A 16690-nucleotide genomic window follows, 5' to 3' on the forward strand; every position below is an offset into this window, starting at 1 on the left:
ATATAATCAGAGGAAACAGAGATTCACGGCCAACCATATATAACCCTGTAGCACATTTAACAGTAAGAGTTTTGGTGTCTATCTCAGTTTGTTTTGAATGTTTTGCATTCAGCCGGCCATTTTGTTTCAGATTTCCTCTTGCACTCTGGTTTAGTAATAAAGGCAAGCAGAGACAAGATCACTTTGAGCTACACACCAGAGCAAACACACACACTTAGACAGCTGCTTTTTTCGAATAAAACCAATCATAATTACTATAAACTAACCCCAACCCAACCCTAAGCTTCCCTTAAAAGAGGACATGAGACATTATTTACTGTATTTATAAACCATTTCCCCAATTAAGTTTTTGTCAGACTAAGTTAACATCTGCAGATATTTTCCAGCTATTTTGTGACTAAAATAGAGGTAGGTTATAAAACACACATATTCACACAACTGTGCCTTAGTCAATCAATCAAAATTTCTATAGTATGTAAATATGTCAAGACAATTCTCTTCAAATCCTTTATCTTCATAGTGTTCCCAAAGCTCAAACAGTAGAGCGTGGCACTAGCAATGCAAAGGTCATGAGCTCAATTCCCAGAGAATGCAGTCAATTTGTATAGAAGTGTCTACTAAAAGAGTACAATTGTAGAAACAGGATGGAATTGGGCGAGGCACTGGAAGAGTGGAAAAAGAAGGAGAGGAAGAAAGAAAAATAGGACTAATTTAAATCCAGTAAGTCTGATTCAGCCACAGACAACTAATATTGTCAGGCTGACCATGGGAGATTCCAGCATTACCTAATGCACAGACATGCACACTGGTTCACCAGACATAGGAAATGAAGGGTAAGACCAGTGGGGTTGTGAGTTATTAAGACAAGTACAGTTATTCTCTAACATTCCCATCAGTCTATTTTAATGGTGTCTGGATACTTAATCAGTTTCCTTGTTAAAATAACAACCATGTGCAGGATAGAGTGAGCAAATGATGGGAAGTGAAAAAGAGAGGGAGAAACCGAGAACTAGATGGAACAGTATTTTGCAACAAAGAAAAGGAGAACATGAGAGCAAAGGAGTCACTGAGAAGTAGGGACTTACCTATGAAGGGAATTGACGCAAGAGAATCATCCTCTATGGATAGTGGTGGTAGGTTACCGTTCGTACGGCGATGAGAAATAGCACTTTCCGCTTTGGCAGGGGGCTCCGTAGGATCAGAGGTAAAGAGTAGAGGGTCACTGGAGTCAAGTGCTAGGCCGTAATGTTGATGTCGTAGGGCGTTCGCACCCCTGCGTCCAGTGGGTGGTTTCTGCCTCAGAACCACTTCCTGTATCTGGGCTTCACCTGTTGCTTCCTCTGCCCCTCTGTCATGATTAGTGGGTCGGTAAGTTCTGTCTTGTCCTTCAGGGGCTGTGGAAATAGCAGTTGTAGAAGAGGTGGTTGGTGGAGCTGGGGAAGGAGAGGCCGAGGGTGGAAGCCCCTCTGGGGGACTGGTCTTGGGTGTAGGGGTCCAGAGGTGTGGACCCGTGTAAGAGGGGTCTCTAAATGACTGGGCTTGCTGCAAGATACGGCCAGTCTTCCGGTTGAAAGAGGGGCTGTAGCTACGATAGCCAATCGGCTCCTCATCTAGACTCTGGCAAGATGGCAAACGTCTTGCCAGTGGAGCTGCCTGCTGTGGTTGCGAAGTCTGGGATGAGTGTTGGTGTGCTGCATGTGTGAAGTTTTGATGCTGAGGTGTGTGTTGATGGTGTTGTGGTGTGTGTTGATGGTGTTGTGGTGTGTGGTGTTGCTGCTGGATTTGGTGGTGTGACTCTGCGTGTTGGCCACAATGTCCGCCATGTCTCAAATAGCTTTCAGTCCTGTTTGGGGGCTGGTGGACCCAAGTAGATCTTTCGAGTCGTGGTGAAAGTATCCCCACAGCTCTGTCAAGAGTTTCCAGTGAACGTGCTGAATGTCCGTACTGGCTTACTAGAAGGTTTTCGGAGGACTTGCGCCCATAGGCCACTGCAGATAGGTGCTGTCCATACGCATGCTCACCCCGCCAGTCTCCATGGTTCCAGTGGGGATCAGTGTACGCTGCTGAGTTCTGCTGAAGCAACAGCAATGTGTCTTGTGATGCACTGTGGGGAAAACCTGCTTGCTGCAAACGCTTGGCCCTCCCAAGCTCACCTAGACGATCATGCGAGAAACTCCTGTGGCGTGGGTGCATGGAGCGAGAAACAGATCGCTCTCGCTCTCGTTCCTGCTCCCGACCTGGTACTTGGCTATAGTACCAGTTGGAAAGGGCTTGTTGAGTGCATTCGCTGCGGCTGGATGGGGGTGTTGATATTGACTGAGAAGGACTGGCCCAAGGTGGGCTTTCCTTGCGGCCTCCAATGTGCCCCACGGCAGTACCCATGTTGTGGTTGGCAAGATGAGCATGATGCAATGGGCTCATCATCCCTCCTGAGGAGGAAGATGATGAATATGAGTGTCCTCTCATTTGTCCGGTTGCCTGTGGTCCCCTGTCAGTCATTCCATACTGGATCTCCTCAGTTCGGTGTGCAGGGCTACTGTGACCAACACCTCCTGGCTCACAGCTCCTGCCCTCGGCTGCCCAGAAAGCATTGGAAGCTATTGTCCGGTTGTCAAGGGGTGGAGAGGGACCAGAGGAGGAGCCGGGCCAGCGGCTCCAGTTGTCCAGCTGGTTTTGCCCCATGTATGAAGAAGCTGGGGCAGGGCCGGCCAGGGCAGGAGGCTGTGATTTTGTATGTGGAGGGTAGAGGACAGGGGGTGGTGGAGGAAGATTTTGGGCCTTTCCTGTATATGGATTGTTCCCTCTTAGGTAGGCATCATGGGAATATGCCTGAAAGAGAGAAATACAACGGTTTCATTCCAAAGGAACATAAAGGAGTGACTTAATTTCTTTTTTTTCCTTTTTATTTGCTTTTAGAACAAGACAAATTAGGACATACAGAAAAACAGTACAAAATAGAAGAAAATATTGCTGTAAATGTAAAGCAAGTCTGACAATAAACAAACAAATTAAGCCAAAATAAAAGCACAAACAATGAAGTTAAATTTCCATGTAATTATGTAAAGTGTTGGTGTAAGATTATTATGTATATGTGTTGTACACCTCTATATCTTGTATAAAGTAGGGTAACTTAATTTCAACAGAGTGAGAATGGCGTCAAGGAGTGGAGGTGAAAGGTTCATAGAAAAAAGGGGTAAGAGAGATGACATTACAATTACATGCTGACCATGAGACACTATCACTATATACTGATCATGTGATTGTGTCATAATACTGAGTTTCAGTGTAGTACTGGCTTATTACATTTTTCAAACACCAAAACAAACATACCTTAAAAACCAAAACTGGCTTATCTAAAGATGTCAAATAAGACAAATGCTAATGATTTCTAATAATATTGAAAAGTTATTTAAAAATCATTAGGGGAAAAACAAAACTGAAACAAAAAATTACTCATTGAGAGATTCATCACAACACCACAATGTAATAAATATGTTTTCAGTAAAAAAAGAAAATTCTTGTAAGTTTATAAAGGATTAAATGATTTTTCACAGGTCGATTTAGTTTTAGCATTAGCTCTCTAAATATATTATTAATAGATATTATATTTAGATTTATGGTTAAAGCAAGAAAAAAATATAAGAAAAGCATAAGGATAAGATAAGAAAAAAATTTAAACTTAATTCACGTCATATTATAAGAAAGGTAAAATCACCTTCTACATTAAATTGATCTTGTTTTAAGAATGTTTAAATAGAAAATATGACTGAAATAATTTTTGCAGTATAATGTTACAAACCAGAAGACATCGACTCCAAAACCTCAACAACTTATACGACCCATGCAGTGACTACTGTGTGACTGTAGAGAGGATGTCAAGCTGACCAGATGCATCAACACTAACCTCAAAACACACTAACATAAACTTGACATGTGCTCAATTAAGAATTTATTAACAAAACAGAGACATGGCTGGCTGACGAAACACTGTCCGGCTCCAGACAAGCAAATCGACTAACATAGCATAGTACATGCAGTCTGCTAATACATGCAAATACAACCAACACAGAGAACTGAAACTCACTAATCGAGAGAAACATTCCCTAAAGCTCCAATGTGTCGAACGTTTCTCGTTTTCTATTTAGTGTCCTCTTTAACAGCTTAAATGTACCTCTTATGTCCTGATTTGTGTTTTTTCAAATTCATGTCTCGTTGTCACGTCCCTCTGTTATTCTCTGTATCTCTTTTTCTCTTTCTGTCTATGTTGAGCCCTACCCAACCCAACGCTCTTGAACTCCCTCCCTCTCTGTCTCTCTCTCTCTCTCTCTCGTCGTCTCTCCACCCTGTGGGAGTGTGGGAGGGGCCACATATCTGATGATGTCATCTCTGGAATGTAGCTGATGCGGGTGTAAGGAGGGGTGTGTAGAGAGACAGAGAGAAGGAGAGATAGACATGGGGGTAAGAATAGAGGAGTGGGGTCTCTTGGGAGGCTATATGGGTAATTCGCTTAGTATGAGTGCCCTACTACAAAGATTAATTTGAGTGTGTATAAAGCATGTGTCTGTATGTTCCCCACAAGTGCATAAAGGTTTTCCTTCGCCTTTAGCGAGTTGCATGTTCGATCATGTGGGCAACTGGGTAATTTGTGCACTGAAGAAAATATGCGAGTGGGAATGTTTGTGCACTGTGTGAAATAATGCATATGTGTTTGTGTGTATTTGTGTGTTAATCATATGACCGTCTGCATGCTTACAACATGACTGATTCTTGATTTCTTGCTTGGAAATGCTTCAAAGATACTGCTGAAGCAACCTACTGACTCACACATTGCTTTATAATGACTACTAAAAAATATCAGAGTTGTCAAACCGCAGTGTCTGTGTCTATTTAAAAGTGTGAGAAAAGTGTACACACCTCTGAGGGCGTGTGTGGGTTTACTAGCTTTACTTCAAAAACAAAACTAAACCACAAAGCTACACTGTAAAAAATGACCGTGAATTTAACGGTACAAGACTGTAAAAATGCTACTGTAAAAACCTGTTAAATGGTTAACAGTAAATTCCCCTACTATATACGGTGAAAAACTATATTGGACATTACATGTATTGGACATAAATTTTACGGTAGTATACCGTTTTTGGAAGTGGAAAAAGACCGTATAATTTACAGTGAATAACCGTAAATTGACATTCCCAGAATTACCTGCATTACATTTTTACATCAACAAAATTAGTTTTTTTGTTGAAATACCTGTTTCTTCTTAGTTTTTTCTTATCAGTTTTGTATATTAGGGTTGTGTGTTACACCTTAATGTTGTTAAATTAATGTTTATTGCATTATTTCGGTTTCATGTGTGTTACCATGATGGTGTTTGGTGTTTGTGTGAATGACACTGTGCACCTTCTATACCTTATTATTTAAAAGCTGCTTGTGATGGGCTTTGGTTCATCATGTGACTTTCTCATCACCACCTGCATTAGGTGGTTATCAGTGTATTACAAAGGTACAAAACAGATTTCAGTACTTCAATAGGTTGATATATTAATATTATATCAGTTAATGAAATTACGGTATTTAACTGTAAATTTAAGTTAAAACCGTAAAACCTAAAACGTTGCTACCGTATTTTTTACTGTAAAATTCCGGCAACCACAGCTGCCAGTTTTTTACCGTAAATTTTACTGAATTTTTTGTACAGTGTACCTAAATTCTATACTCTACAAATGCAAAATGTTCACATTACAAAACATTTTATTAATCAGTATTTTTGCCTTGTTTCAGTAAAAATATCATAAAACATACTTTTACTTGAAAATTTATATGGCATAAAATATTAAAATACAATGAATTGAGCATAAATTTAAATACAATGAATTGAATTAACAAACTTAATTAAAATTCATTAAATTAAATTAAAACAAAAATAAACTTAAATCAAAAATATTTTTTCCAAAACCAATCTTAATTTAAACAATTTAGTAAACTGATCTTATTTTAAGGATTTTTTTATTGGAAAATAAGACAAAAGATTAAGAAAGTTATTTAATTGCTTTGTTTTCCTTTAGAGTTTGGGTTAGTCTGGAGTAGTGTTGATTTCGGTAACGAAAACTATGACAAAAAAATATTAGTTGACAACCTTTTTTTTTTCCATGAGTAAGACAAGACGAAGACGAGATGACATTGACATAATTTAAAACTAACTCTATAAACAGGTAATATTGTTGACAAATAAAACATGAGACTAAAATGTAGTTTTAAAAAAAACTCTTCAACAAAAACTCTTCTTTTCTTCAACAAAAAACAGGAGAAAAAAGATAGACCTTCACTAGCTTTCATGCTTGGGGTTGCCAGATGTCAAGAGTTTAAATCCCCTATCAGAGTTTCTCTCTTAAAGGGACACATTTTCTGCCTTATGTTTTACTTGATCTTTGCATCCTGGTAACCAGTCGCACACACTCACCCTTACACTACAGATAAAGCACTGATGAGCTGAAAACATCTCCATTGCGATATTCAGCTCAAATGAAACTGTAACGCAGCCAGTCTGTGTTCCTTCACACAGTCGTTTGAGCTGTTTGCTGCAACTAAATCTGCCATCAAACCTTTTTCAGTGACAAACTGAAACAAATTCAAAAATGGATCTCGACTATATTTTTATTGGGTAGCTATATAAATGCACTTACGCAACCTCTGTGCCACAATGCAAAGTCTTTCTTGTTGTTTTAATAGAAAGATTTGAAATTATTGGAATTAATATTAGGAATATCACTGTCTTAACTTTTGAGATAAGCTTTTGAGTTTTCATAATGTAAAGAGTGTGTTTACATTTATGAGCATATAAAAAAATCAGGAAACCAGATGTTGACACTCTTGATTTGTGCTTAAAGGTACAAGTGCAAGAATTTTGATGAAATTTCTCAAATGACTACAATCATGATCAGCAACAGTGACTATAACTTTGAGCAAAATAAATATGATTATCGGTTAAACCATTATGCAGCATGACTAAAATGTGACTATGTTTTAATTGACTAAAACTAGACTAAAATTCTCAGACTTTTAGTCAACTAAAACTTGACTAAAGCAAAAACAGGACAGGTTGAATAAATATGATAAAAAAACGAAAAGGACATTTGCTTTTTAAAGACTAAGATTCATTTTAAAAACAGCGGACATTATTAACACTAGTCTGGAGAAAATAAAATGAAATAACATTAAATTAAATAAAAATTTAAAAATATTTAATAAAAATACAATAAAATAAATGTGTATGCTATGCTATGCTATGCAGGTAAATGTGTAGGTATGAGTGGGTGTATGAGACAGAAAAGGTGTGGCAAAAATGCTAAAACGTACACGTACCAGCTGCAGCACGTCCTCGTCCTTTGGCATGATGGAGAGCTCCAGTACACTCTCACTACATAGAGAAGACAAAGACCCAGAGAGCATGAGATTCAATAGGAGTATCTAGAGTTTATAGGATGTACAGTGAAAATGGAACAATTTCTCCATTAAAAGTTGTGATTTGGGTTGAGTACAAAGACAACCTTTACACTGGGGTCAGTAGTAACCTTTTTAAGTAATGCACATAATCATCCAGCAAACTTCCCCCAGCAAACACTGCCTGAGGTCATTCTGTTCCGTAAAACATATGTCACAAATTCCACATGAACAACACTCACGTGAAAACGTTTAGTTACGTTCTGTTCTGCTCCATCAAATTTGAACTCAACAATCCAAACAATGTTATAGATCAAGACATCTTGATCTGCATTTACTTCCAAGGTTAGACTGGATAGCTGATGAAGACCTCATTTGAATCAGCTCATGCAACAAAGTGGAATAATCTTTTGAATAAGTGTTGTTTGACTTCAGAAGCTCACCTGTGCTGAATCAGTGCAATGACCTGCGAGTATGTCTTACCCAGCACACTCTCTCCATTCACTTTAACCAGCCTGTCTCCTGCAAACACACACAAAATAACACACTTATTTACACAGCCCCATCAATAAGACTCAAGTACCACTTATTAACCAGAAATGTGTTCCTATAACTGATATTATAATGGAAGTCATTTTGCAGAAACATTAATATTATTATAAGCCTCTTATTATATTGGAAGTCAATACTACTCATAAATTAGCATTTTTTTAAAGAAATTAATACTTATTCAGCAAGAATGCAGTAATAAGTCATTCATGTACATATACTGTTACAAAATATTTCTATTTCAAATAAATGCTGTTCTTCTTTTTATCAAAGAACCCTGAAAAATGTATCATGAATTCCACAAATACAGCACAACCTTTTCTAACATTGATAATAATAATACCAAAAAAAGTCTGCGCTATTCCTATTTTAATCTGTCAGAGGGAAATCATTCACTGCCGTTCAAAAGTTTGGGATAAGTGAGATTTTTACTGTTTTTAAAGAAGTTTCTTCTGCTCATCATGGCTGTATTAATTTGATCAGAAATTCATTTATTAGTAGTCTTCACAATTAACATTCTTTACATAGTGAGAGAGAGTGAGCATGTGCATTCTGAGCAAATAATAAAGATTAAGTAGACTCATTCCATGTGTTCACTCTGTTTTCCTTAGATCTCTGGTGTGTTTTGGGTTCATGTCAGGGTTACATTATCAGATCATCTCACCCAGCGGTGGTTCGTCAGAGGAGTCAATGAAGGCTAAGCCTCCTATCCAGTCATAACCAATTATATTAAAATACATTCATCAGAGGTAGTGCATGATCTGTTGCACCAGGTTCCTCAGAAAACTCAGACTATTTCCGCAGAACTGGATCACTCATCGTAGTTCAACACATCCCCTTGCATATTTGTTTATGAAATATTTTGGCTAATCTGATTATGCTGTATGCTACTCTCAGCTCCATGTAACAAATTGTATACATTCCATTGACTTTGCATCAAGATGTTCACATAAAATATAAAAAAGTCTGCCTTATTCCTATTCAAGGTGTCTAAAATTATAAAGACTATTTTAATCTGTCAGGGAGAGATCATATGTGCATGGTAGCATAGTTACTAGCAACAAAAATATGGTAAGCATCCTATATTGTATTGTACAGTTTACGAAAAGAAGTTAAGAAGAACTTGCCCTCATTGAACTCAACCACCTTTTCTTGACCAGGAAGCAGCCGTGAGTGTGTGTGTGTGTGTGTGTGTGTGTGTCTCTCTCTCTCTCTCTCTCTCACACGCACACACGCACACACACACACAGAGAGAGAGAGTGAGAGATAATGAGTCACCTTCTGTCACGCTGAAAGTGCTTTGTGTAAATAACAAACCACAATTCACAGAGGAAAATATTCCATAATAGATCCTACTTCTGTATCAGTTTCTCTCTCTGGTTCAACTTTATTCTGTTCATATATCAACAGGAATAAGACTCTTGGTTTGTCTGAATGCAGTGAGAGCACAGTGTACTGTCCATGTCAGTCAGGTGACATGACTAGTCACAGGAAGCATGACATATCAGCACTTTAAATATGTCTTAGTACAGAGACACATTCCTGCAAATCTGTGACAGGCTCTAAAGCCTTTTAAGTGGGCAAGTCATAACAAGAGATCACATATGTATGCACATGAGTGCACTGGGGTAGGTATAATCAAAGCTGAAATCGTTTAGCATGTACACACACACACACACACACACACACACACACACACTTTCTTCAGATATTTGTATTTGCATGATGTTTATCAAACAACAGTAAATACAAGAATACAGAGACCTTGTTCCAGATTATTGCTCTGATATTTACTGCATTACAATTATTTATCATTGCAATTAGTCCATTTGTGAGCATCACCAAGCCATAGATTTATATAACAGCAGCGGCTCTGGGCATGTGACCAAAAATGCTAATCTTATTGGTTGGCCAGTTTTCTTTGCAGTGTGATGGAAATTAGAATCCCTCTCTGTGACACTGTGCCACACTAATGTTTATAATGGTCTGAATTTACAACCAATCATTCAATTTAAAATGCTTATTGCACAAAACACTCATATTTTTGTCAACAGGCCTTTAAACTATGAACATACGATCAAACTCTTTTACCTGTACACAAGCCAGCCTGGTGGGCGGGGCCTTTCTCCCTCACATTCTTAACGAAGATGGTGTCCATGGGCTCCAGACGACTCTGATGGAGCCCTGCATGAAACACACACACACAAAACAATATACTTCATAGTTTGTACAGAAGGCAAATACAGTGGGAAAATATAATTTAATCTTGCATGTAATAAAGTTTTTTTGTTTTTTTTTTGTTTGTTTTTTAAAGTTTCTAAGTCACTAATCAAATAAGCAAATCAGTGACAATGAGCATGTCTTTGTTCAGAAGGTCAGATGTTCCTCTTCCACTGAAGCTCAATATGCTCTTTGGATAATCTCAAGTCATGCTGTGGATCTTTTTTTTATTTTTTAAATATAATAATTAAGATTTTATTCATCAGGCACACACACACACACACAAAAGATCATCATGTTAGACACAAACTTGTGCTGCTGTCATTAAAGCAAACATGGAATACTGAATAATAAGATAGTCTGGCATTCATATTAATATTTCAACATGCTGCTTATATAATTTGTAATGAAAAAATAATTTGTATTAAATTAGAAAAATTCAAAATAAAATTGTTTCACTAGTGAACTTTTGTACCTCACTGTACAGAGACACACACATTCACAAAGTTCCGGCACTATGGAATGTGTTTTGCTCATACTGATGCCAGTGTCTCATGATGGCATGATAAGATGAGGACAGATGGTAACAAACAGGTTGAGGTAGTCATGCATAAACTGATCTGGGAACTGTGGAGCTTTAGTGTAGCATCAATACCAGTCTTATATCATCAGATGATCTGTCAGCTTTTATTCTCATTCTCAACCCTTACAAATCGCTATGATCTGGAGCTACAGTGTGTGTGTGGACTATGTGTAGATGCGTGTGTATGCTAGAGCACCTCTGTATCAGTCTGTATATTGGATTTTAGTGGCATTTTAATTGCCTGGGATTCAGTAGTATGGCATTATGAAAATAAGACATTAGGGCTCAACAGTAAACTCTCACTTGAGATCTGTACATCTGGATTTTCGTCTTTTTTCATATACAAGTACCTTGATATATAGCAGCACTACGATACAATATTGTTTTTGTTTGATATGGAAATAAGGAAACATTTTCATATGTCAGAACTTGCAAATTATATGGCATATATCTCATATCAATCATGTGCCTTCCTGTAATCCTGCTTAAACTGGACTGATTTGAATGCAGATGGACACCCTGAATGTGCATGAACGGTAACTTGCTCTAGGGGGCGCCATGCAACAAACATCTGCTTCCCTGATCATTGACATTGCTTATGCTGCTAATTCACCTCAGATCAGTCACTGAGAAATAAAAGTCATAAATAAAAGTGTTTGTCAAGTCATATGAAGTTCAGTCAACTCAGATGAGTGACAAAACATTTTCAATTGATAAGAAATTAGCTTGAATAACTGCAATTTACATGGCGTGAATATACAATAAATATAAAAGATAGGCTCACCCTTTCCATTCCCATTCTCTTCATCCTAAAAGGAAACAATAAGAAGAGAGTTAGATCATAGCAAAATTACAACATGGTCTTAAACTTAATAATTTAGTAATTTACAAAATACTTAAGGGAGTTATTATCATCTCTAATAAAGTACTAATCGTATAATAGAAATGACAGTGGAGTCTTGGAGTATTTAACAAATAACGCTCATCAAGACTTTTAAAGCTTTTGTTTCACCTAAAAATGAAAATGTTGTCATTTTTACTCACCCTTGTGTCACTTTTAAAAACTATGACTATATTTTATTATTATTATGCACAAGTCATATGGACCAATTTATTATATTTTTGTCATTTTATCCTCATTCACTTTCATTACATTGACAAGAGTGGCCAAGAAATTAAGCATTCTTTTGCGATGCATGAGAAGAAAGGCTTGGAACAGTATGAACGTGAGTAAATGATGAAAGTTTTTGGATAAATTATTCCTATTATGTCTATGGTGCGCAACATGAATCAGAAGTCAATAGGCATCATAGGTACAAAAACTGAACTAACTTTGTATTATTATTTATTTATAACAGGTCTCAATAAATTGGGTTGGTCTCTATAATGGCATTGATTTCAGCACTGACTCTGTCCCAGCACTAGAGGTCAGCACTGGGAAAAATGGAGCACTTTAGCAGTGAATGTGCAGCTTTTAGCCACACACCTCCGCAAGAACAAGAGCCACAACAACATAAATTTTTCCATCTTTATAATATTCACTCTGCATCTTTATTTACAACAGACACAGTTTAGATAACCCATGCACAGCTTTCACAAAATAACCAGACTGCAAACCAGAGGCTGAAATCACACACACACAACGCTGATCAGGCAGTTTAAAGTGGGCAGCCCAGTGTTTAGTCTGCGCTGACTGGGCTCATTCCTAACAAACTCACACAATACTGAGGCTTTGCCGTCCCGGGAGAAAGACAGACAAAGGGGGAAACAGATTGGTAGAGAGTGACGGACAGTGACCACAACTTTACGATTTATAATCAACATCCAACCCACAGACCAAAATGAATTTCCACGTGTGCATTAACTTGGAGCTGATGGGATGACAGATGGAGAGTGCCACACAGTCATGTGACCACGTGGACACTGGACACAGTGAATGGGCCTGAACACACTGTCCCAGCAGCCCTGGTACGGCCTGGACCAGCCCAGAGCGTGTGTGGTATCAGTCAAACACATAATAGGCCCTTTGAGCAGGAAAGCAAACAGCGGGGATAGAGATGTCATATCATAATGGGGCTTTGTTTCTCCAACATCATGTGCAAACACCGTCTAAACATCTGTCGCCCATTCTTAATAAAATATGGGAATAAAATACACTACCAGGGTTGGCAGGATTTATTTATTTATTTATTTTTCAGAAGTCTCTTATTCTCACTGAAACGGCATTTATTTGATCACAAATATGGTAAAACAGTAAGTTAATAACTGCATATATCCATATTGTACATGAAAATAACAAACAGATGCCAGACATAATTGGATATCTCACGGCTTTCTTTATATAAGCCCTTGATTTTTTTCCCACTCTAATTATGATGTGCATTTGCATAACACACTTAATCTCTCCTGAACTGCTTCTTTGGGCTTCATCTTTTTCTCTTTAGAAACAGGTGCTAAAGGAAAACCGATGCCAGTCTGGCTATCTGTGAGGTCAAGTCCTTGGTGGACCAACTATTGCTACCATGGCCTAAGCCATTAAAACAAAAGTCATTTTAGAGTCTCATGCCATAAATTAGCCTTTTTAATTTCCAAAAAACTGCTCCAGTTTTTTAAAGAATATTTCCTAAGCCCTAATATCATGAAAATGACTCTTCATAAAAAAAAAGTGGCCTTGTAGGCTTAAGTGATGTGACGTGGCCAAGTATGGTGACCCATACTCGGAATTAGTGCTCTGCATTTATCCCATCCAAAGTGCACACACACAGCAGTGAACACACACCCGGAGCAGTGGGCAGCCATTTTTTTTGATGCGGCACCCGGGGGGCAGTTGGTGGTTCGGTGCCTTGCTCAAGGGCACCTCAGTCGTGGTACTGAAGGTGGGAGAGAGCGCTGTACATTCACTCCCCCCACCTACAATCCCTGCCGGTACAAACCCGCAAACTTTGGGTTACGAGTCCGACTCTCTAACCATTAGGCCACGACTTCCCCTTATTATTGAGCACAAATTAACAACTCTTTGTAGTTGAGAGACAGGGAAAGTTTGTTGGGCTTTTATTCTATGAAAAGGTTGTTTTTAGTGGTTAAATGACCGTAAGTCAAGGCTGTCCACATTTTGTAGCTCGATTTTGTGATAGCTGGCAGACATCCTCACCTTGAGACTGGTGTGCAGGGCAGACTCTGGCGGGTAAACGATGAAGTGACGTAGTGTAAAGCCAAAGCCCTGAGAGTTCTTATGGAGCACCAGTGTTCGTGGACCCTGCCAGGACACACCCAACCCATCTGCCCCACTCCTGACCACCGGCCGAGGGTTCTCACTGGATGAAGAGGACCCATCTCTCCGCCCCTTTGCCTGGGGGAAACACAGAGAGATAACTGTAATTAGACATTCATTCATTCAGTCATTTAGTCCAAAACTATTATTCCAATGGGATAACATGTCACATAGAACACTGTATCTAATGCAAATGAAATGCATCTGTGTTGACGAACACATCACATTTAATGTGATAATTGGAGAATACTCTTGGCAGATAATTGCTAGAAATAACACCTTGTTGTTCTAAATGACCATCCCAACTGTTTTGGATCTGTCAGTGTACTTACGCCACCTGTGCAAGCAAGACGTGGGCATGTGAGGAAAAGTAACTGAAAGGGGGAGGGAACGGGAAACATCTCTCCACATTGGGGAACCATGACGTCATTTTTGTGATGCCAACATTCTCTGAGGAAGTCTCAGAAATGTTTCTTATTAGATTAGAAGGAATAAAGGCCAGGGATTGCTTAAAAAAATAAAAATAATAATAATAATAATAATTTTCTATTTAATCTATATTTTCTTGCTTTGGTTCTCCAAATAAGTATTTAACGCACCAATTCACTAAAGAGTCCCTTGACACCTGAGTATTGGGACAAAAAAGGCCACAGGCGTGTAGTGTAGTGCTGATGTTTTATTTCAAAGGTGACATCATCATTCCTCTCATTTTGCATTAAAATACCTCTTTTCTCTTCAACCTAAAATCAACAACTTCATCAGCCCTGTGGTTTCACTATAACAGGAAGTATGCAGTCAGGGCAGGAAGTTCCCTAAGAATGGTGCCAGTCGCCATATACATAAACAAGTTTTTTTTTGCCAACTCATTTTATATAAAGCAAACATTTACTTCACAAACGTCTCCTCTTCACCCCGTAACTCCTCACATCTCTCTGAACTCAGCAGAAGTCATACTCTATACTCCAGCTGTCCTGACTCTGACCGCAGCCTCACCCCCTCTCTGCTTCTCACTCTATTTCTGTCTCACGTGCTGTTTTCATTTGGCTGTGCTTATGTCTGAACCTTCTCTCTTTCACTTGCATTCTTACCAACTTGCACGCATGATCACACACGTATAGACAAATGGTAACGCTCCTTTTAAACAGCCTTGCATATTGTGTGGAATGATGTAATATTTTTATTTAATTTCCCTTTCTTCTGTTAAAGGGATAGTTCACCAAAAATGGTCACTCTGACATAATTTACTCACGTCTGGAAGAAAGTTATACAGGTTTTGGAACAACATTTTATTGGGTGAATTATCCCTGTATTTTGGAATAGAAAACAGATTAAAGATATTTTCTGCAGTTTTTTTTTTTAGAAAATCTGTGGAATGGATCTAAACACGCCACATTAAACAGAGCTGAGGTGTCTTATCAGAGGCTGGGAAAAAAAGCTAAAATATTTAAGAAACACAAAAGGATTTAAGGGTTTCTTAAAATAAGATACATTTACTTGAGAAGCTAATTTGCATAGATATTGCTAAGATATTAGGGCTCGGTTTCAGAGAATGTTTTTTGAATTAAAATTCTTGTCTTTCTCCATTTAAAGGGTTCATATGATGCAATTTCTATTTTTCCTTTTCTTTAGTGTATTATGTAGCTATTTGTGCATGTATAAGATCTGCAGAGCTACAAAGCTCAAAGTCTCCCACAAAAGGATTTATTCTATCTAAAAGAGAAGGCTGATCCAGACCGGGCTAAAACGCCTCATTCAAACACGCCCCCACATATCTACGTCACGATGTGGAAATATTTGCGTAATGCCGCCCAAATGTGCATGCAAAAAAAGAAGGCGTGGTTTCAGGAACAGCAGTAGTGTTGATGCAGCCATGTCAGGGAGACGCTGTGTTTCAGTGCGAAAGCAAAAGCACTTTATATGGCCTTCCGAAAGTAGATGCAATGAGGAATCATTGGTTAAGATTTATTTACAACAGAACAGCACAACCCAGATGTTCGAATTTGTGCAACGCATTTTATGGATGACAGTTTTGTGAACCTAGGAGAGTAGCCTACAAGGCTGGCTGTGCACAAAGGCTATTTCTAAAAACAATGGGTCAATTCCGACTTTGCTATGACAATCTGGCGCTTATTCTGAATCAGCTACTGCAAGTATGTTTTCTTAATACTTAAGTATTTTCTGCTAATTTAAAAAGTATTTTAAAAGTATTTGCTATTGACTGTTCAAATGCGGAGTTTTGCACCGTGTAGAGTATCACATCGTGTGCGTGAGAGAGAGACAGCGTCACATCACAGGGGAGTCAGCTTTCTTAATCGTGGCTTGTGTACTGCAAATACATACGAGCACCATCACTGTGTCTGTCACGCGACTCTGTTCCCCTTTCGGGCTTGAACTGATGGTAAAACTAAGGACATTATGTACTGTCTTTACATTTATGTTGAAAGCTGAAGCTCGCGATTATGGAAAGGGGCGTTACATTTCTGACGCGTGCTTGTGGTGTGCGGCCAATCAAAATGCACTGGGTCAGCTGGCCAATCAGAGCAGACTGCGCTTGTCGGAAGGAGGGACTTTGTAGAAAACGATGCGTTTGAGAGAGGCGGGGCACAGAGGAACTACAATAATGTACA

General features: G+C 38.5%; 1 protein-coding gene across 6 annotated transcripts in view; it reads right to left on the reverse strand.

Moving 5' to 3' along the window:
* Positions 1 to 16690, reverse strand: part of LOC107591523 (rho GTPase-activating protein 23-like) — a 63143-nt gene that overhangs the window by 14976 nt on the left and 31477 nt on the right. For all 6 annotated transcript variants that reach the window (XM_016280733.1, XM_016280724.1, XM_016280717.1 and 3 more), the window contains exons 2-7: positions 13944 to 14141; positions 11577 to 11601; positions 10081 to 10173; positions 7884 to 7962; positions 7363 to 7417; positions 1086 to 2829 (exon numbers count right to left, since the gene is read on the reverse strand). In XM_016280733.1, the coding sequence (XP_016136219.1) occupies positions 1086 to 2829; positions 7363 to 7417; positions 7884 to 7962; positions 10081 to 10173; positions 11577 to 11601; positions 13944 to 14141 (2194 nt within the window). The remainder of the gene's footprint in view (positions 1 to 1085; positions 2830 to 7362; positions 7418 to 7883; positions 7963 to 10080; positions 10174 to 11576; positions 11602 to 13943; positions 14142 to 16690) is intronic.

Source organism: Sinocyclocheilus grahami, unplaced genomic scaffold, assembly GCF_001515645.1.
Source record: "Sinocyclocheilus grahami isolate Dianchi unplaced genomic scaffold, SAMN03320097.WGS_v1.1 scaffold9.1, whole genome shotgun sequence".
Lineage (NCBI taxonomy): Eukaryota > Metazoa > Chordata > Actinopteri > Cypriniformes > Cyprinidae > Sinocyclocheilus > Sinocyclocheilus grahami.